General features: G+C 44.8%; 1 protein-coding gene across 2 annotated transcripts in view; it reads right to left on the minus strand.

Moving 5' to 3' along the window:
- ARG2 (arginase 2) overlaps nt 1-16,663 on the minus strand; it is a 27,542-nt gene extending 10,879 nt beyond the window's left edge. Inside the window, exons 1-3 of one of the 2 annotated variants that reach the window (XM_065900293.1) lie at nt 16,628-16,663; nt 16,327-16,491; nt 15,335-15,407 (exon numbers count right to left, since the gene is read on the minus strand). In XM_065900293.1, the coding sequence (XP_065756365.1) occupies nt 15,335-15,407; nt 16,327-16,437 (184 nt within the window). In that variant the 5' untranslated portion in view covers nt 16,438-16,491; nt 16,628-16,663. Of the gene's footprint in view, nt 1-15,334; nt 15,408-16,326; nt 16,523-16,627 lie in introns of those variants that run through there. The other variant, XM_065900301.1, reaches the window with a different exon arrangement.
- Nucleotides 16,664-17,914: the final 1,251 nt, after the last annotated feature.

Genomic DNA, 17,914 nt, shown 5'->3' on the forward strand with positions numbered 1-17,914 from the left:
TGCCCTCATACCAGCAAGAGGGCTTCCTGACAGTGGATGCCAGAAGGTCTCTTGATCACTGAAACTACGCACGGGCATTTGGGCTTATACATCATGGTTAGCACGAGTCTCTGGGTCTGAAAGCCTGATAAACTCTGCACACTTCAAGACTTCTGTTCCTGGACCCACAGAGCTGAGGGCCAGACCCCCTGAAGGGATCAATACCTTGAGAGGCCCTGAGTGGCCCACCTTATATGACTCCCAACTCTGCTCTTTGATTTCCACATTAAATTCCTGGTAAGGACGAGGGACAATGAGTGAGTGCTAAAGGAGTGAAAGGAGGTTATAGGGAACATGAATTGTGACCCGTAGGCCAGTGTTTGAGGAGTAGAGAGGCTGATGGGAGGTTAATTTTTTGTTAAGGATGAACTGGGTAAGGATAAAGCAATTACCTTAGCAGAGTGCAATGGCAAGTTCTTCTAGTTCAAAAGGTAAATGGTCTCACTGATTTTAAAGAATCTTGGAATAATAGTGAAAAAAGCAAATCTTATAACATGGAATATCTATCATACTGGAGAGAGCTGTCCCTTTCTCAAACTTCTTGTGCTTCAGGTCAATTCATCTGCAAGTCTAAATCAGATGAGACATAATATTTCATTGCTGCTCTTTCCTCTTTTAGAAGGCATTGTAGGATGAAATAAACCTGAAACTTCCAAGGAAGCTCTCATACCAAACACACTTGGAACCGACTGGAAAGGGCTCTCATTTTTCATTTGCAGTGGGAAAAAGTCAAGCTCTGTATACACTGGCACCACCTCACTGCTTCTCTCCCCAGTGCTGGTAATAAAAATACACTGACTACTACTCTGATCTTTTAGGCCCGGTTGTTACTTTTGGCCTTGATAAACCTCTCAGGTTCCACTGGAGTGGAACAAGTACACAAGTGCATCCACAGAATGATGCAACCGGAAGAAATCCAAACAGCCCTATCTGACGTTAGCAGTGTCTGTGGACAGCACTTCTATTTCAGGGCCCTCATCACCAGTGAATCCTTGAAAGAAGTCAGTGACAGGAAAGAAGGAAAAGGAACAAAACTGTCTCTCTCCACACACCACACAGTGCTAGCTAGATGCTTTACAATAGCTACTAATCCTTACTTCCTCTGCTGGTATGATTATCCACATACTTCGGAGGAAGAAATTCAGCAAAGTTAAATAGCTCCAACTGTTTAGAACAAGCCTGAATCCTCCTTTGGTTAGAGACTCACGAAAGAATGAGTGAGCAGGCATTTTGATAGCATAAGGGTAGCGCATTCTCTCTGCTGCTCTGACTTCCACTTACAGATAGCTCCAGCTGCTCCCAAGCCTCCCAGCAAGTCAAGAGAGGTGGGTTTTGAGGTGGGCTGACACACGGGCGTGTCTGCCAAGCCACAGGTAGCTCACTGGCAGAATATTAGACTTGGAGAAAATCTAAGAGTCTATTAGTGTACAGTTTTTCGAACTGTCCTTGAATAGGATGAATGTTTATGATTTGTCAGGAATAACAAGTCAGTGAAACATGCAGAAAAACAAAGACTCTGAGTTCTCATTTGGTGCTGAGAGAACACTGGTGGCTCTTAAAGTTATAGACTCAAATATTGTACACAGCAGATTTCATCCCACAGAAAGGGAGTTCCCAGTATTTTAAAGGATGGCATCTGCTAACTCTTAGAACCTCAAAGTTGTACCTGGAAGACCAGCCTACTGAAAACAGTTGCAGTGTTACTGTAAACTAGGAAAGGAATGCCAGTTAATTCAGGTCATTTGAAGTAGGCAGAATTTCTCTTATCCCTAAAATGTGATTTGGGTAATAACCTTTGAAGAGACTGTTATATAAGGTAAACTCATTTGGCTACCACCAATAAAATGCAAGGGTCTGAATTTTGTTTAGTGCATTTAACTCCCAGAGGCTGTACAACCTCAAGAACCATGTGTCCTGGGGTATCTAAGAATCAGCTCTTTGCTTCCTTAGACCCAGCCTCCAAAAGAAGTTTGGTGCTTTAGGGAAAGAAATCATATCACACAAGTATACCTATTTGTTCTAGTTCACTTCTTCAAAGCCCCTCATAAGACTGCTCCAACCAACCCTCTCGACACCCGCTTCCTCCCCACTCTGTTCTCCTGTTCAACAGGAGGTGTTCTCAGAGGCAGTGAAGACCATGGATGAGGAAGACCAAGGACAGTGGCACTAGGGGCTCAAGGATGGAAGGTGACCCCGGGCATCCAGGCCAGTCACTTCAGACATGGCCATCTAACATCTATCGGAGTTTACCTCAAGATCAGCTGATACAGATGTGATGTTAATAGATGCCTTTGCGTGAATATGATCCTTGAGTAAAAAATCCCAATACAAAACAAACCCAAAAGTTTGGCTCAAGACATGTAACTGAGATAACTTGCAACACCATTTATGTTTCCTGCTAATTGGTTCTCCAGCCACATCTTAACTTGTCGAAGAAGAACAGTGTACCACTTGCTGAGGATAGGCTTAGTAATGTATGCCCCTCTGAACCCAACTCATGTCAACCCTCCAAGCACCTCCAAGACCATGGTGAGCCAACTCAGGCTTTCTTGGGCACACTGTCAGCTGACGGCACCCTGACAGCCTGGTTCCAGCGCAAGCAGGGGCAGAGGTAAGAGGAGGGTTCCTCTGGCTTCATGGGTCACTGTGACAGAACCACTTTCCCTCGTGCAGAACAAGACGGTTAAGATTCTCTGAGAAAAAAATCTGTTGTTAACATGCTGACAAAACTTCAAGCTACTCCAGTATCTAACCACGGGAAGAGACAGCAACAATCCCTGGGGCTAAAGTACTGCTTTTTAGAATATGTGATCTTTCTTCTTTAAATTCTTGATGCTCCAAGTTGTTCCAGAAAGGATTTAAAGGGCTAGTGACTACAGCTCTGCCAGTTAACCAGTCCAGATGTGTAGCTCCCTGCCCCATAGCCGGGCTAGCATCCTGGTGAGTTTCACAAGGGACCTCAACAAACCAGACAGACCACATTCCACGCTACTCCAGGCTGAAAGCAGAGCACACCGGAGATGAGGTGGCCACAGTGGGTCAAGTGGCCACAACAGACACGAAGGAAAGAATCCTGTCCTTTGGCCCCTAACTTCCCAGAAGAGTCAAGATCACCAACCAAGTTCAGTCTCGAAGTTTGTCCCACCTCACACAGTCGTTACAAGGATTGAAATGAGATAACAAGGAAAAGCCTACCCATGCTAGGGGTTACATTATTAGTTCAACTACATGAGGTATCTTTGTGGTTTTTCTCCCCACCCTTTTCTTTGCAATAGATGGTGTAATCTAAGACTTCCCAAAACTTGTTTGCAATACGACTATGTCATTTGGATAAGAACAAGAGTTTTTGGTGAGAAGTAGCAAACGTACACAGGCCCACTGATTTCTCATCGAAATAGCTCCTAAGGAGCCCAGCTGTCACACACAGTTCAAATTTTCTACCTTCCCTGTAAAAGAATATAAAGGCATGGCCTATTTCACTTGGAACACCAATTCTCTGAAATTTCACTTGGAACACCAATTCTCTGAAAGCCCTAGCCACAATGCCACACCCTGCTGTGACTCAGTTCTCAGGTCACACAGGAAGGTATTTTCTACTTCTTTTCCTATTCTGTGATTCTGGCTTCTTGGGGTAGAGGAGGGGGCCAAAAAGATGCTTTCTTCTCTTCAGATACTAGCATTACCACACCTATTATAGGAATACACCCTCATTATTAAGAGAGCTTGGGGGACTTCCCTGGTGGCGCAGTGGTTAAGAACCTGCCTGCCAATGCAGGGGACACGGGTTCGAGCCCTGGTCCAGGAAGATCCCACATGCCACGGAGCGACTAAGCCCGTGCACCACAACTACTGAGCCTGTGCTCTAGAGCCCGTGAGCCACAACTACTGAGCCCACATGCCACAACTACTGAAGCCCGCGAGCCTAGAGCCTGTGCTCCACAACAAGAGAAGCCCCCACACCACAACGAAGAGTAGCCCCCGCACAGCAACGAAGACCCAATGCAGCCAAAAATATAAATAAATAAATAAACTTATTTTTAAAAAGAGAGAGAGCTTGGTCATTAATAGGGACAAGGAAGTTTATTCAAGGATTAAATTATTTAAACCAACTACAGTAATCCCCTTAGGTTCTAAGCCTCTGAATGTGCTATTTTGGATATTAAAGGAGTAATGCCACTCCTTTCTAAAGCAACTAGAGGCTTGAAGCAGTCATCATTAGCTACTTAGGTCCTGGAATAAGTATGTTTCAAAAAAGGAGGCAAAAACTAGTCATTGCTACTTACCGACATTTAGCTTGACTAAATTCATCAACTGGTAGCCCAATACCTTGTAAGAGTTTAAAATTTGATATATGACAGTTATTCAATTTAAACATTTTTAAAATCTGGGAAACCAGGGGGCTTCTGAGGAACAAACCATCTTGAGAGTAAGGAAATAGTGATCCGGGAAAATCCCACGGATCACGATGTGAATGAAGTTCCAGGAGAAAGCCTGGATGCTTTGCCCCATTTCGTCCTTCAACAAAAGCTAACTGTGCTGACTGTGCACCTGGTTGCAGTCTTCAGGAAGCTCCCAGCCTGGTCAGAAGACAGGCAGGGAAAGCACAGGCCGGTGCAAACTGCGAAGATGCAACTGTGCACAGGGTGTGATGGGAACAGGGGAAGGTGCTGACTCAGACCCAGGATGAGCCAAGGGGACTTCTCAGAAGCATCAGTACCTGAATCCTGAAGGTTTTAGCCAGGAATGAAAGGGGAAAGGCTTGCCAAGCAGAAGCACATAATACCTTCAGCCCTACAGAACAATGCCCAGGGTCCATCCGGGAGGACTGCAGAGAGATGAGGAAGGAGGAACGGGCAGGGCCCAGGTCCTAAATGCAGCAGGGAGCTACTAAGGTTCAAGTCAGGAGGTGACAAATCAAATCTGCACCATCCTGCGTGCCACAACTACTGAGCCGGCGTGCTGCAACTACTAAAGCCCGCGCGCCTAGAACCCGTGCTCCGAAACAAGAACCCACGGCAATAAGTAGCCTGCGCACCACAACGAAGAGAAGACCCCACTCGCCGCAAGTAGAGAAAAGCCCATGCGAAGCAACGAAGACCCAACACAGCCAAAAAAAAAAAAAATCTGAAAAAAAAAAAAAAAGAATCTGCACTGTTAATCTAGTGATCTGGTGCCTCTGGAAAATGGCCTGGCCTGCAGAAGAGCAGCTCCCAGAGGGGCCGTAAAGACAAGACAGAACTGACAAGATTCCAGCAATACTTAGAGGGGTGTGGAGGACAGAGAAAATGTTTGCCCTCCAGCCTTCTGGCTCTGCTACCATCAGAGATGAGAAACCACAGGAGAAGGGAGTGGAGATGATGGTAAGTTCAGTTTTGGATACTCTGATATTGGGGCGTTAGAGACTATCCTGTTGATGATACGTGGAAACAAGTTAATGGCTCAGATCTAGGCAGTGTTCAATGGCTGATGACATCACTTCTGATGGAAGTGTACACCACCACCTACGAAGCAGAACTGCCAGAAAAAAAAAACTGGACCTGAATCTGACCAAGGATCTAGATCCAATAACCAGTAGAAAGGAAATACAGAGGACAAAGAATATGTCACAGGATGCCACAGGGATGTGATCTGCAAAATACAAGCTGAGAGATTCTACAGACAAATGACCTAGTTTCCGCTACAGATCAACTGCAAGGAAGAAGGAAGAAAACAGGAGGGACTTATAAAGGACTTACGAGATAACAATACAGACCTTATTTGGATCCAAACTCAAACTGTAAAAAAATAAACACAAAAAGTGTAAATCAGTCGGGCAATGTGAACATTAACTGGTGTAAGGGCAGATACAAGTTGAAAATAGACTTAATTATCTCTGTTGAAAATAAGGGTAAAAGCTTCTCTCCTCCCTTGTGTTTCAGAATTTCTTTCTCTGTCCTTTTCACATGTACGTAATCTTTATAATGACTAAATAGGCCTCACAACCCAGGAATGTCTCCTCAAGGACTTGGGAACCACTGTTTGAAATACAAACATCTAGGTCCCCAACCTCCCAGTTCTATGTGTATGAGTGGTTGGTCCCTTGCTTCAATTTGCCAAAAAACTACCTCCCCGCTTTAAGACAGGAGAAGTTTGTTTCCCCTCCAGATAAAGCCAGTCAGCTAACCGGTAATCACTCCAATTTCCATGATAAAGTTAGGATGAGCTACATGTGACAGAAAGTCAACTATCAAAGTCCTCTAACTGGAGGACTAGTTATTAATCTTGAAAACATGGATTGTGTTGCACCTGCTTGGCTATAGAAAAGAGTAAGATTTGTCTTTGCAGTCTTTTATCAGATCACCCGATTTAATGCTTATTCAATAATAAACTGTTTTTCCTTCTCTACCACCTTTGTGGATAGGTTCTCAGATGGGAGATTTTTTAAAATTATATTTCCCAATACTGGTATTTGATATTAATTTATTTTAGGTGTGATAACGGTATTGTAGTTAAGTTTTAAAGCATTCTCGTATTTTGAAGACATATAATGAAATATCTGCAGATGAAACAAAATGATGTCTGTGATTTGCTTCAAAAGGTATGGAGGTGGGGTGAGAAACCTTGCCAGGTATAGATAATTGATGCTAGGTGATAGCTATCAAATTCATTATGTTACCATCTCTACTTTTCTTATGTTTGAACACTCCTGTAATAAAATGTTAAGAAGATACATGGAAGCCAGCTGGTATACAGGTTTGGAGCTGGGAGGGAGGGGGAATAAGTGCTGGAGATAAAGCTCTGGAGGCATCAGCACACAGGTAACAGGAAGGCCGTGGAAATGGACAAATGGCCAACTGAGACAGCATGAAGTAGAGGGTCAAGGACAGAACCCTGAGGGATACTAAAATGTAAGGGGTAGGCAGCAGAGGGTCTAGCAAAGGAACCTGAAGAGTTAAAATCAGAAGAGAGTGGTGGCAGTTTCAATAAGATAAGATGGTTAATAGTGTTGAAAGTGAATGTTGCAGGGTCCACCATATTAAAAAGTAGGAGGTCAGAGACCTCAGCAAAACCAGTTTCATTGCAATGATGGCCCAGGACCCCTGATTATAGCAAGTTGACCTGTGAAAAGGCAGTGGGGAAGCCAGTTATTTTGTTTCTGAAGAGAAACAAAATAACTGGACAAGAGCTAGAAGGCTACATACAGCAGAGGAGGATGGGAGGTGGGCAAGATTTGCACTTACTTACTGAAGGGACAGGTTAGTAGAGAGACGCTGAGAAACGAGGGGAGACAAGGGCTCAGTGCTGGAACAAGAACCCTCGGGAGCCTGGAAGGGATGGGATCTAGAGCACAGGGAGATGGTGTGGCTGACAGCCACTTGTCCGATATCTGCTCTTCCCTTCCTCCACAGAGGATTTTAGCTGGGGCACGACCCCTTAGAAGAGACTAAATTCACCGTCTTCCCTTCCAACTAGCTGTGGCCACGTGACCCACTGAAGCCAAAAGGATAAGCAGAGGTATCCTGCAGCAGTGTCCTGGGAACTTTCCTTAAGGGAAAGCACAAGTTCTCCCTTAGCCCGCTTGTTGGTTGATTTTCCCATCCTGCTGCCAGAAATGAGGCCGCAGCCATCTGGGACCACTAGACAGAGGCCTTGCTGGTAGTGCAGTAAAACAAGAATCTAGGAACTGAACTTCAATGAACTGAGCCTCCAAGCCAGTTCTGGACTTCTCTCTAGACTCTTTCCTAGAGAGTGAACTATTTTTCTTAATCCGCTTATCTGGGGCTCTTATCACGTGCAATTGTACCTACCTAATACAGGAAGGACCGGATACCTCATCCTCTGAGGACAGTGTAATAGTATCTTTGTCGATACAACTCATTGGGGGATGATGGGGAGAAGAGCTAGAAGTTAAGGAGTTCATACCTGAGTTGGAAAAACAGGATGATTATGGGTACAGATTTGAAATAGCCATCATGAGAAACAGGATTTTTGGAAGAAGTTGGAGACCGTACCTTTATGATGGTGCCACTCAGTTTCTTCAACCATGGTAAGAGCTGAGAAGGCAGCTGACTGCACCAATTGAGGAGCTAGATTGTATATGGTAAGAAATGAGGTTCTCAACTACTTCTACTGCTGACTGTATGAACTTCAGGCCATACTTTACTTTTTTCCATTCTCAGCTTTTATAGAACAATGTGCTAAATAACAAGCTGAAAAAAAATTTCAAGCCTACAGCATTATGTCCCTAAGAAGTTACAACCTCAAGTGACCTTCCTTGTTCTTAGAATATTCTATTCTAACTTATTTTTAAGTGTTTCCTTTTTAATTTTAAATTGTGGTAAAATACACATAAAAATAACCATCTGAACCATGAGGTGGTATTAAGTACATTCACATTGTTGCATAACCATCACCACCATCCATCTCCAGAACACTTTCTTGCAAAACTGAAATTCTTTACCCGTTAAACCATCTCTCTCCATTCCTCTTCCCCCAGTCCCTGGACCACCATTCTACTTTGTCCCTATGAATTTGACTAATCTAGGTACCTCATAAGTGGAATCATACAGTATGTCTTTTTGCAACTGGCTTATATCCCTTAACATAATGTTCTCAAGGGTCACAATGTTACAGCTTATGTCATTTTCCTTTTTAAGGCTGATATTCTATTGTATGTTTGTACCACATTTTGCTTATCCATTCATCCATCAGTGAACGCTTGGGTTGCTCACACCTTTTGGCTATTGTGAATAATGCTGCTGTGAATATGGGTGTACAGATATCTCTTCGAAACCCTGTTTTTCAATTCTTTTGGATATATGCCCAGAGTAGAATTTGTAGATCTAGTAACTATTTTTAACTTTGAGAAAACTCCACACTGTTTTCCACAGTACCTGTATGATTTTATGTTCCCACCAACAGTGCACAAGGGTTCCAATATCTCCATATCCTCACCAACACTTGTTATTTTGGGGTTTTATTCATGCTAGCCATCCTAATGGGTATCATAATTTGCTCTTAAGATTAAGAATCACATAATAGGGACTTCCCTGGTGGTGCAGTGGATAAGACTCCACGCTCCCAATGCAGGGGGCCAGGGTTCGATCCCTGGTCAGGGAACTAGGTCCCGCATGCATGCCACAACTAAGAGTTTGCATGCCACAACTAAGGAGCTGGTGAGCCCCAACTAAGGAGCACTTGAGCCGCAACTTAGGAGCCCACCTGCTGCAACTAAGACCCGGTGCAACAAAATAAATAAGGAAATATTTAAAAAATAATAATAAAATGCATGGATAATCCCAAACTTTGTTTAAAAAAAAAAATCACATAATAGCAAGAACCTAGCATAGTGCCTAGAACATAGTAAATGTTAGATATCAAACAACTTTGAAATATAAGATGTAAGTTAAATTCTTTGCTGCCTTCTTCTAAGCAGGAAAGATATGGTTACATTGAAATTTGCCAAATCCCAAAAACATCTATAATAGATTTACCTATATTGAGGTTCATCAGTGATGTATGCTTTTGCCAAGGCATTAGCAAATTACTAATTCCAGAAAAGCTTTATTACACTCCAGAAAGAAACCAGTGCCCATTAGCGGTCACTCCCCATTCCCTCTCCCCCCAGCCCCTGGGAACCACTGATCACTTTCTATATGGATTTGCCTATTCTGGACATTTCATATAAATGGATTCATACAATATGTGGTCTTCTGCGTTCTTTCACTCAGTATAATGCTTTCAAAGTTTATCCATTTTGTAGCATGAACTAGCAATTTATTCCTTTTTATGGCTCAATACTCCATTTTATGAATATCACATTTTTCTTAAATCTCCCGTAAAAACCCAGATTTCTGGCTTTTCTTGAAAAACTGGAGATAAGAGTGTAGAAAGGCCCTTCCCTCCCCACAGGATAACCACTGGCAAGACCTCAGGAACAGCTTTTTGTTCCCTGAACAATTCCAGGCACTTTTCTATCTCAGGGTCTTTGCACTTTACTTACCCTCTTCCTGAAATGCTTTTCTCCCAAATATGCACATGGTTCCTTTCCTTACCTCCCAAGGGTCTGCTCACATGACCCCTTCCTCAGTGAGCCCTCCTACCTACATCTGCAATGCTTACCCTATCCCCCATCCCTTGCTTTCATTTATTCTATAGCGCTCATTACGTCTGACAATACTGTATGTTTTACTTATATCTGCTTCCAACCACCCCTCATTAGAATGAGAATTCCATAACAGGTGTTTCTGTTTTGTTCACTATTGTATTCCTAGTACCTAAAGCTTAGTAGTGCTCAAATTTTTTGAATATATACAAACAACGAACTTGTTATAGTTTTTAGTGACTGAAAGCTGCTAAGAAAAAATAAACCTGAAAATGTTTAAACAGCTTTAATGCATACTTTATATTGACACTTTAAGTGCAATGAGTTTTGGCAGATATATGTAGTCCTGTAACCTCCACCATGCTTAAGATATAGAACATTGAAAGTGAAATTAAGTCACAGTAACACATTAAGGTAGGTCTGTTTACTATAGTCAGGCATGCCTAGAACTTGAAGATGTTTTAAATTAAAGCTTTAGGCTTGGGACTGCCCTGGCGATCCAGTGGTTAAGACTCCGCGCTTCCAATGTAGGGGGCGTGGGGTTTGACACCTGGTCAGTGAACAAAGATCCCACGTGCCATGTGGTGCGGCCAAAAAATTTTTAAAAAAAGGTTTTAGGCTGTTATTTCAGAATTTGTATTAAGGAACATGATAGTTCAAAAATCAGAACACCAAGAGAACAAAGAGTTGCTAAAATCCAAAGGGACTAAAACATACTCCTAGATTAAAGACCAAAGAAAGCATAACCTAATGAGTTGTGTTAACATACAAGAAGACTGTGTCAGTACTAGGGGAAAAAAGCCAACAAAAGAATAAGAATTTATTATCAAGGGCCTGGGGAGAGAGGGCTTTGCATATTCTAATCCACATGGTAATTTCTCACTGGAATTTGTAAACTGTTTTATCGGTCAGGATCTTTAAGCTGCAAGCAACAGAAACCTTTCTAGCTAATTTAAAGAAAAGCAGTTTTTTCTATTTGGGTAACTCCCAGAATCACCTTAAGAGGACCAAAATGTGGTTTAAAGGTCGCACTGCCAGGAATAATGGCCCCAAAAGTCACACTGCAGATTGCTCCAGTGAAGATACCACTGCTGCTGTCACCTCCACTACTAGGAAAAGGAGTACTGCAGCTTGCATGGCTGACCCCACTTACACTGGACAGAAGCTACTGCTGGAACTGCCGCCACAACTGCCCATCACAGAATGAATTCTTTATTGCCCCTTCTTCCAAAATGTCAAGACAAGGTTTAGGGTGGGTGTTTCTGTTGGTGGAGCCTAGGTCAAGAGCCCACAACCCCAGTTACAACACAAATGAGGTGGAATGTGGATGGAGAGAAGTCTAAAGAGGTAAAAGAGGGTCAAATTGTAGAGGATCTGTCTTACTGGTTGTTAAGCATGGAACACATACCACCAGTGGTTGAGGGTCAAATACCAAAATGTAAAACTAGTAAAATGAAAATTTATTAGAAAAATGCATCTAGCACAAGCCTGAGATTTCATTGTTTACTGTAGGGGCAGGCTACATTTTAAAAGTATAAAGCTTTAAAGCCAATTTAGAGAAAAACACCAAAATAAATAATATGGCAAGTCAGCAAAGATGGTATATGAATGACAAGACTGAGAAGCATGGATGCATGTAAAAAGCCATGGAAAGACTAAGCAAAGGAGAAAAATAGTCTTAAAAAGATCAGTCTGGTGGCAGTAAAAAATGAACTGAGGTAGGCAAAATGGGACAAGAGTCATTATTGGAAAATTAGATCTGTGTGTGAGAAGGACAGAACTAGAGCAGGGCCATTACGGGAAAGGACCCTAATCATTTAGAAGGAGGAAAAGAAGTCAACAAGACTTTGTGATCAGAAGTAAGGAACAAAAGGGACGACAAAAGAATTCTGATGGTCTTGGAGTTTGACTTGAGTAACTAGATAATGAGTGATAGTGTGAAACAGACAATGGGAAGACAGCAAGACAAGCAGATTTGAGGGAGAAGATAATGAATTTTGTTTCGAACCTGTAGAGTCTGAGACACCTGGGACAGTGAGATGAGGCTACTTAGAACAAAGCTGGTGGAACACTGGGGACACGAGCATTTGAGGGCTGGGAAGAAGAAGAGGATCCCCAAAAGGAGTCCAGGAAGGACCAGGCAATGGAGAGGAGGCTCAGGAGAGAGTAGTGTCCTGACTAATGGAATATTTCAGGAACAAAGTGGTCAGTTGTGCAGTAGAGAGGTCCAGCAAAATAGAGGCTGACCAATCAGTGAGCTTGATCAGAGTGGTTTCCGTGTGATGGTAGGATGGGAGCCAGGCTGAAGCATCACTGTCATAAAACGAAATCTGTGACGGCTGCTGTTCTCTACCAAACACTGAGAGCACATACAGACCCCTGCACTCACATATCAATCTGTTCCAAATGAACAGCTCTCACCCCTCTGTGTTTAAACTATCTCAGGCTTTCTGTTGGTTCTTGCTGAAGCAGCTCAGATTCTTGGATCTCAGCCAGAGTTGCCTGCTCTGCTCTCTCATGGAGCACCAAATGGAGCAGAAGAATAAATGTCCCTAGCCTAGTTGAGGGGAGCCAGAATAGCTCCCATATGTCTTCCTGAACTCCAGGACCCTTGGCTGGTCACAGGAATACAGTTCATTTAGGCCGTCACCGCTTCAGTACCACAGCTGGGTCAAATTACCATAATTACAATGACAGACACGACAAACTGTTTATCTTACCCACAGAACACTCATCCTACTTGTGAAGAAAAAAGGGCAAATTGGGCTTCCCTGATGGCGCAGCGGTTGAGAGTCTGCCAGTCGATGCAGCGGATACAGGTTCGTGCCCCGGTCCGGGAAGACCCCACATGCCGCAGAGCGGCTGGGCCCGTGAGCCATGGCCGCTGAGCCTGTGCGTCCGGAGCCTGTACTCCGCGACGGGAGAGGCCACAGCAGTGAGAGGCCCGCGTACCGCAAAAAAAAAAAAAAAGGCAAATTACCGTGGCTGTAAGAGCTAACCAGAATCATGGGCAGAGGCACTGCACCTACGCCTTGCCAGAGCAGTTACTTCTTCATGTTTCTCAGGCTCTCTTTGTATACTAAAATAAGTGGTTACCTGAGAGAGGAACCATTGAGTGTCCTTACTAAGCCCAGGGGGGAAAGAAAAAAAAACCCAGACAAAGGCAAATATATTCATTCAAGAGAACAGGAAGTATAACTGATGCCATGGCAACACCAGCAGCCTGTGACATCAGAGCAGAAGGCAAGGAACAAAGGGATTTGTGAGCTACCTTTCCATGGGTCTTCTCTCCCTTGAAATTTGACCCATGCCACTTATTTGGTGCTGTTTCAGAATAGAGCAACTGAAACTTCTCTTGGTGTTTTTCTCCAACGTATTTCTGGAGATTAGCTGAAACCACATGCTGGAAACCTGCTGAGTGCCACAATCTTATTAACATGCGATGAGATTCTGTTTCAGACTGCTGGTGATACCGGACTGCCAATCGGCTACAGGGTAAGGATATAAATTGTAAAACGAAAACTATTTGAAAAAAATTAAAGGGGAGACCAAATAAACTGAAGCTTCATCATCACTTTAGGTTGGAGATTTACACAGGAAGTATCTGAGGGAGTGGAATTTTAGGGAGAATGGCTTCCCCAGGTTGGAGTGGAAAAATACCAGGAGCTGTGGCAGGAAAGGAGGTGTACAAAGCATGAGTAAGAGAAGCTGCTTATAAATGTTCCCTTCCCCCTCATTCAGCAGCCTGGGCTGGATACTATTAATGTCCCCTGTGTAAGAGGCTACAATTGAATCTAGTCTGAAGTCTCTTCAGACAGAATAGAACAATGAGCAGGCAATTTGAGCAAAGCCAGGCTCATAAGTTTATCAGATGAGCTGCAGGATTACCAGGTATTAAAAAATAGTGATTAGCAGAAATTGCTTTCCCTCAGTGTAAAATTATGCTTTTAAAAACAATGTGTACAGCTGATTTAAAGGGACAGTATCTTCATTTATAAGCGGGGGGAGGGGGGACAACTTCCTCCCGTTAGGTGACCTTCGACACATTAAGTGTAAGTCTTATCTCTCATCTTTGGTGGTAAACTTGGAGAATTATTAAAGTGATTAATTATAGTTCCTTCTTCAGTAGGGTCTCTTTATTATTTAACAGAAAAGGTTTGAGTATTCAAATCAAGACACCACATCTATATGTAACCAGAGGTGTACGGAAGACACACGGTGACTTCATTATTCCTGTTTTACAGGGAGATAACCCACCCCTGGAATGGGCTCAATGATCAGCAGAGGCGGTTTCAAAGCAAGCACGGGCAGGGGATTTGTAGTTCACCTAGATTCTGTATTAGTATCTCCAGGACCTATAGTTCCCTACTGCCATGCCTTTTGCACTTTATAGCTCCAGAAGAGATATGTGAATGGCCCTAATAAAATAGAGGAAATGGCCTTGAACAGCAGCTAGGAACATTTGGGTTAGATATAAGAACCTGCCTACCATGAGGGTGTTGGAATTTGGTACCCTGTTACTAAAAGGGTTTTCCTTTACTATATAAATGGCATTTATCTCTGGGTTGGATTTACCTCTGGTTCTGTACATTTAGAGTACTGTCCAGATTACAAGACTGCAACGTTACTTTTGATTACCTGGGGTGCCTGTGAAAATGCACGTGTCTGGGTCCTACGTCAGAGCCAATAAACCAGACTCATCCACTGAGAAGCCTAGGAATCTCTCTTTCTCACAAGTAAACCAACTGATTTTCATAATCAGGGAAGTTTGGAGAAAACGGACCTAAGGCTCTGCTTACAGTAATAGAAAGTTCTTAAACCTAAGGAGGAAACGAATGACTCGAAGAGAGGAAGCTGGTTAGACGGATGAATCATAAGCACCTCTGACTGAGGAAAGCTAGAACTTTGGGGAAAGATTGACTGCACGGTGGGCGTGAGAGCCAGCATGCTCAGCACCACTTCGCAGTCACTAGCAGCTTGTTCCAGGCCCTGCCTCACTCCGCCTCCTTGTCTTCCACACAGGCTCTTTATTGCAAGAAGACTTTGCCTGGAGACTCCTCCATAGATCTTAAGCTGCATGTGGAATCCAAGGGAGGATGGGAAATGCTTTCCAGATACACAGCTGACGCTGTGCACTTCCTGGATATGAGGGAATAAGACTCTGAACTGGCGTGTTACCAGCCCTCAGACTTCTAAAATCCAGCCACTTACCCAAATCGGAGAGCCTTTTCATCAAGCCAGCTTCTCTTACAGCAGTGGGACCATATTCCACTCCTTTTCTTTTCTGTAAGATAAATTACACAGATATGAGGGAAGATGACTAGAAAATAAGACCACTTTAGCTCACAAAAATACAGAAGTCTGCAATGCTATACTTAGTTCCCAGCAGATCCCTCTGAAAACCTGTGACAGCATCAGCCCTTCCTTTTATTCTTTTCACCTGAGGTCTAGTCATTTCAAACACTTGCAGGGAAGGAGGAGAAACAACAATCACTGGATTCAGATCAACCTTCCAAGCCCCTCGTTGTGGGAAGGGCAAGTGGAGGCAAGACAGAGGAAGGGGCTGAGCCAAGTCAGAATCTGGCTGTTGGGTGTAAGTGTCGCAGGCCAGGGCCGAGCCCCGGCTTCTCCTCCAGTGACCTCTCCCACGACTGCAGGTTTGTTTCTTTGAAGAGAGGACATAAAAGGCCCTTCCGTCTTCCTGCCGCTAGAGAGGCAAGCACCAATTTCCTTTCCAGTTAATTCTCTTTCTGAGAATGGACCCTGGAGCCTTAAATCCTCGGTCCCTCTCTTTAACCTCTCCTCCCTCAATTTTCCACCGGGGATTTTGGTCGGTTTCTCCTCTTCCAGCCCCTCCATGAAATCCTCTCCCTCCTTTCCTCTCCTCCATCACCCCAAGCGGAACCCACCACTTTCTCGCTCCTCGGGGGTAAGGCCGAAGAAACTCACCAGCCCGCTGTCCCCTGCCCACGTGGCAAACCGGGTGCCCTCATCCCCTCCCTCCTTCTACCGAGGAAAATCCCACGTGCTCTCCCGGTGCCCAATCGCGGGAATCCACCTCCTCGTCCCCTCTTCGTTTCTCCCCATCCTCTTCTCGCCTCCCCGTAACTCCCACCGGTCCCGATTTCTCCAGGCTTGGGTGAGGGGGTTGGGGGGTGAGGGGGCGGGAATCCTGCACCGAGGTGCCAGGTCCCAGTTCTCACCTGTCCCCGTGAAAATGGGGCTCCAATGACAGCCACGGAGTGGACGGACTTCTTCGGGACTGAGAGCGCTTGCGTACGGAGAAGAAGCGAGAGGCTGCACCTCAGGGACATGATAGGCAGCGCAGGACGTAGACGACCGAGAGGCTGCTACGTGCGGCTCGCCGCCTGGGGTGAGCACCGCAGCCTGCAGCGGTTACCTACCGGCGCGCGAGCCGCGCCCCGCCGCGCCGCCCCATGACGTCACCGCCGCCTAGCCCCGCCCAGGCCCCGCCGCCTCGCCCCCAACCAGCCCCCGGCACACCTTCCGGCAAGCCCCGCCCACTGCTGCTCAGTGCCCCGAACGCCCTCGCTGATGTCACTCGGCTCTGGCCCAGGCTCTCCGGCCAAGGACAAGCCCCTGCCGCTGACGCCACAGGGCCAAGATCGGGGCCCGGCCAATAAGAGTGCGGTCACGGACAGGTGTGTCCCTGGGCGGGAAGCGGTCGGCTCCTGCAAAATTCGCGAACTCAGAGGAACAAGCGAACGCACACGTAGGCTCGCGGATGGTGGCTGTCTTCACATGGAGGCACGCCGGGCAGATGCCTATTTTACGGAACGGTTGGCTGGGCTGGGCTTGGCCCAACCCCACGTGACTGCCTTGCGGAGACCAAGCTGGCGTCCCTTGGCTCCGTTTCGTATCAGAGCTCAAGGTCCAGGAAACGTACTTATCCCACCTTTGGGCGTCGAAGGCTAGGAGATCAAACTTAGATTAGAGCTCTCCCGGCCGGGCGTGTTAATAGTAACCCACCTATTTTAGATGGGAAGGTTAGGATTTACAAAGTACCTTCTAGGAGTTTTAAATTCTTTACCTGAATAACTGGAGCACTGGTTATTAAAAACCAAACATAGCAACATATCTGGACTACTTCTAAATTTCAGCGAGGCTAAAGAGCTGAAAGTAACTGCTTAAAGTTTTAATAATAATAATATTTTAATAACAATAACCAACTAAAGTTCTAAGAACTTTTGGCCCTCTAACAATTCCATAAAGTAGGGACTATTTTAAAAACGAGATTACAGGATCAGAGAAGATAATTTACTTTTCCAAAGTCAGGTAGCTTGTAAGTTGGTAGAGCTATGTGGCTCTAGATTCCAAGTTCTTATCCATGACTAGTGTCTTGCAGGAATGGCTTGCAGGAATCTGGACGTTAGTCCTACCAAAAATAAATTTTTAGGTGCTTCCCTGGTTGCGCAGTGGTTAAGAATCTGCCTTCCAATACAGGAGACACGGGTTCGAGCCCTGGTCCGGGAAGATCCCACGTGTCGCGGAGCAGCTAAGACCGTGCGCCACAACTACTGAGCCTGTGCTCTAGAACCCGCGAGCCACAGCTACTGAGTCTGCGTGTCGCAACGACTGAAGCCCGTGCTCCGCAACAAGAGAAGCCACCGCAATGAGAAGCCCGCGCACCGCTAAGAATAGCTCCCGCTCACCACAACTAGAGAAAGCCCGCCCGCAGCAATGAAGACCCAACGCAGCCAAAACTAAAATAAATTTATTTTCTTAAGTTATTAAAGATAATATTCTGAAATTACATAAAAGAATGAATTA

The sequence above is a fragment of the Phocoena phocoena genome, chromosome 2 (assembly GCF_963924675.1).
Source record: "Phocoena phocoena chromosome 2, mPhoPho1.1, whole genome shotgun sequence".
Lineage (NCBI taxonomy): Eukaryota > Metazoa > Chordata > Mammalia > Artiodactyla > Phocoenidae > Phocoena > Phocoena phocoena.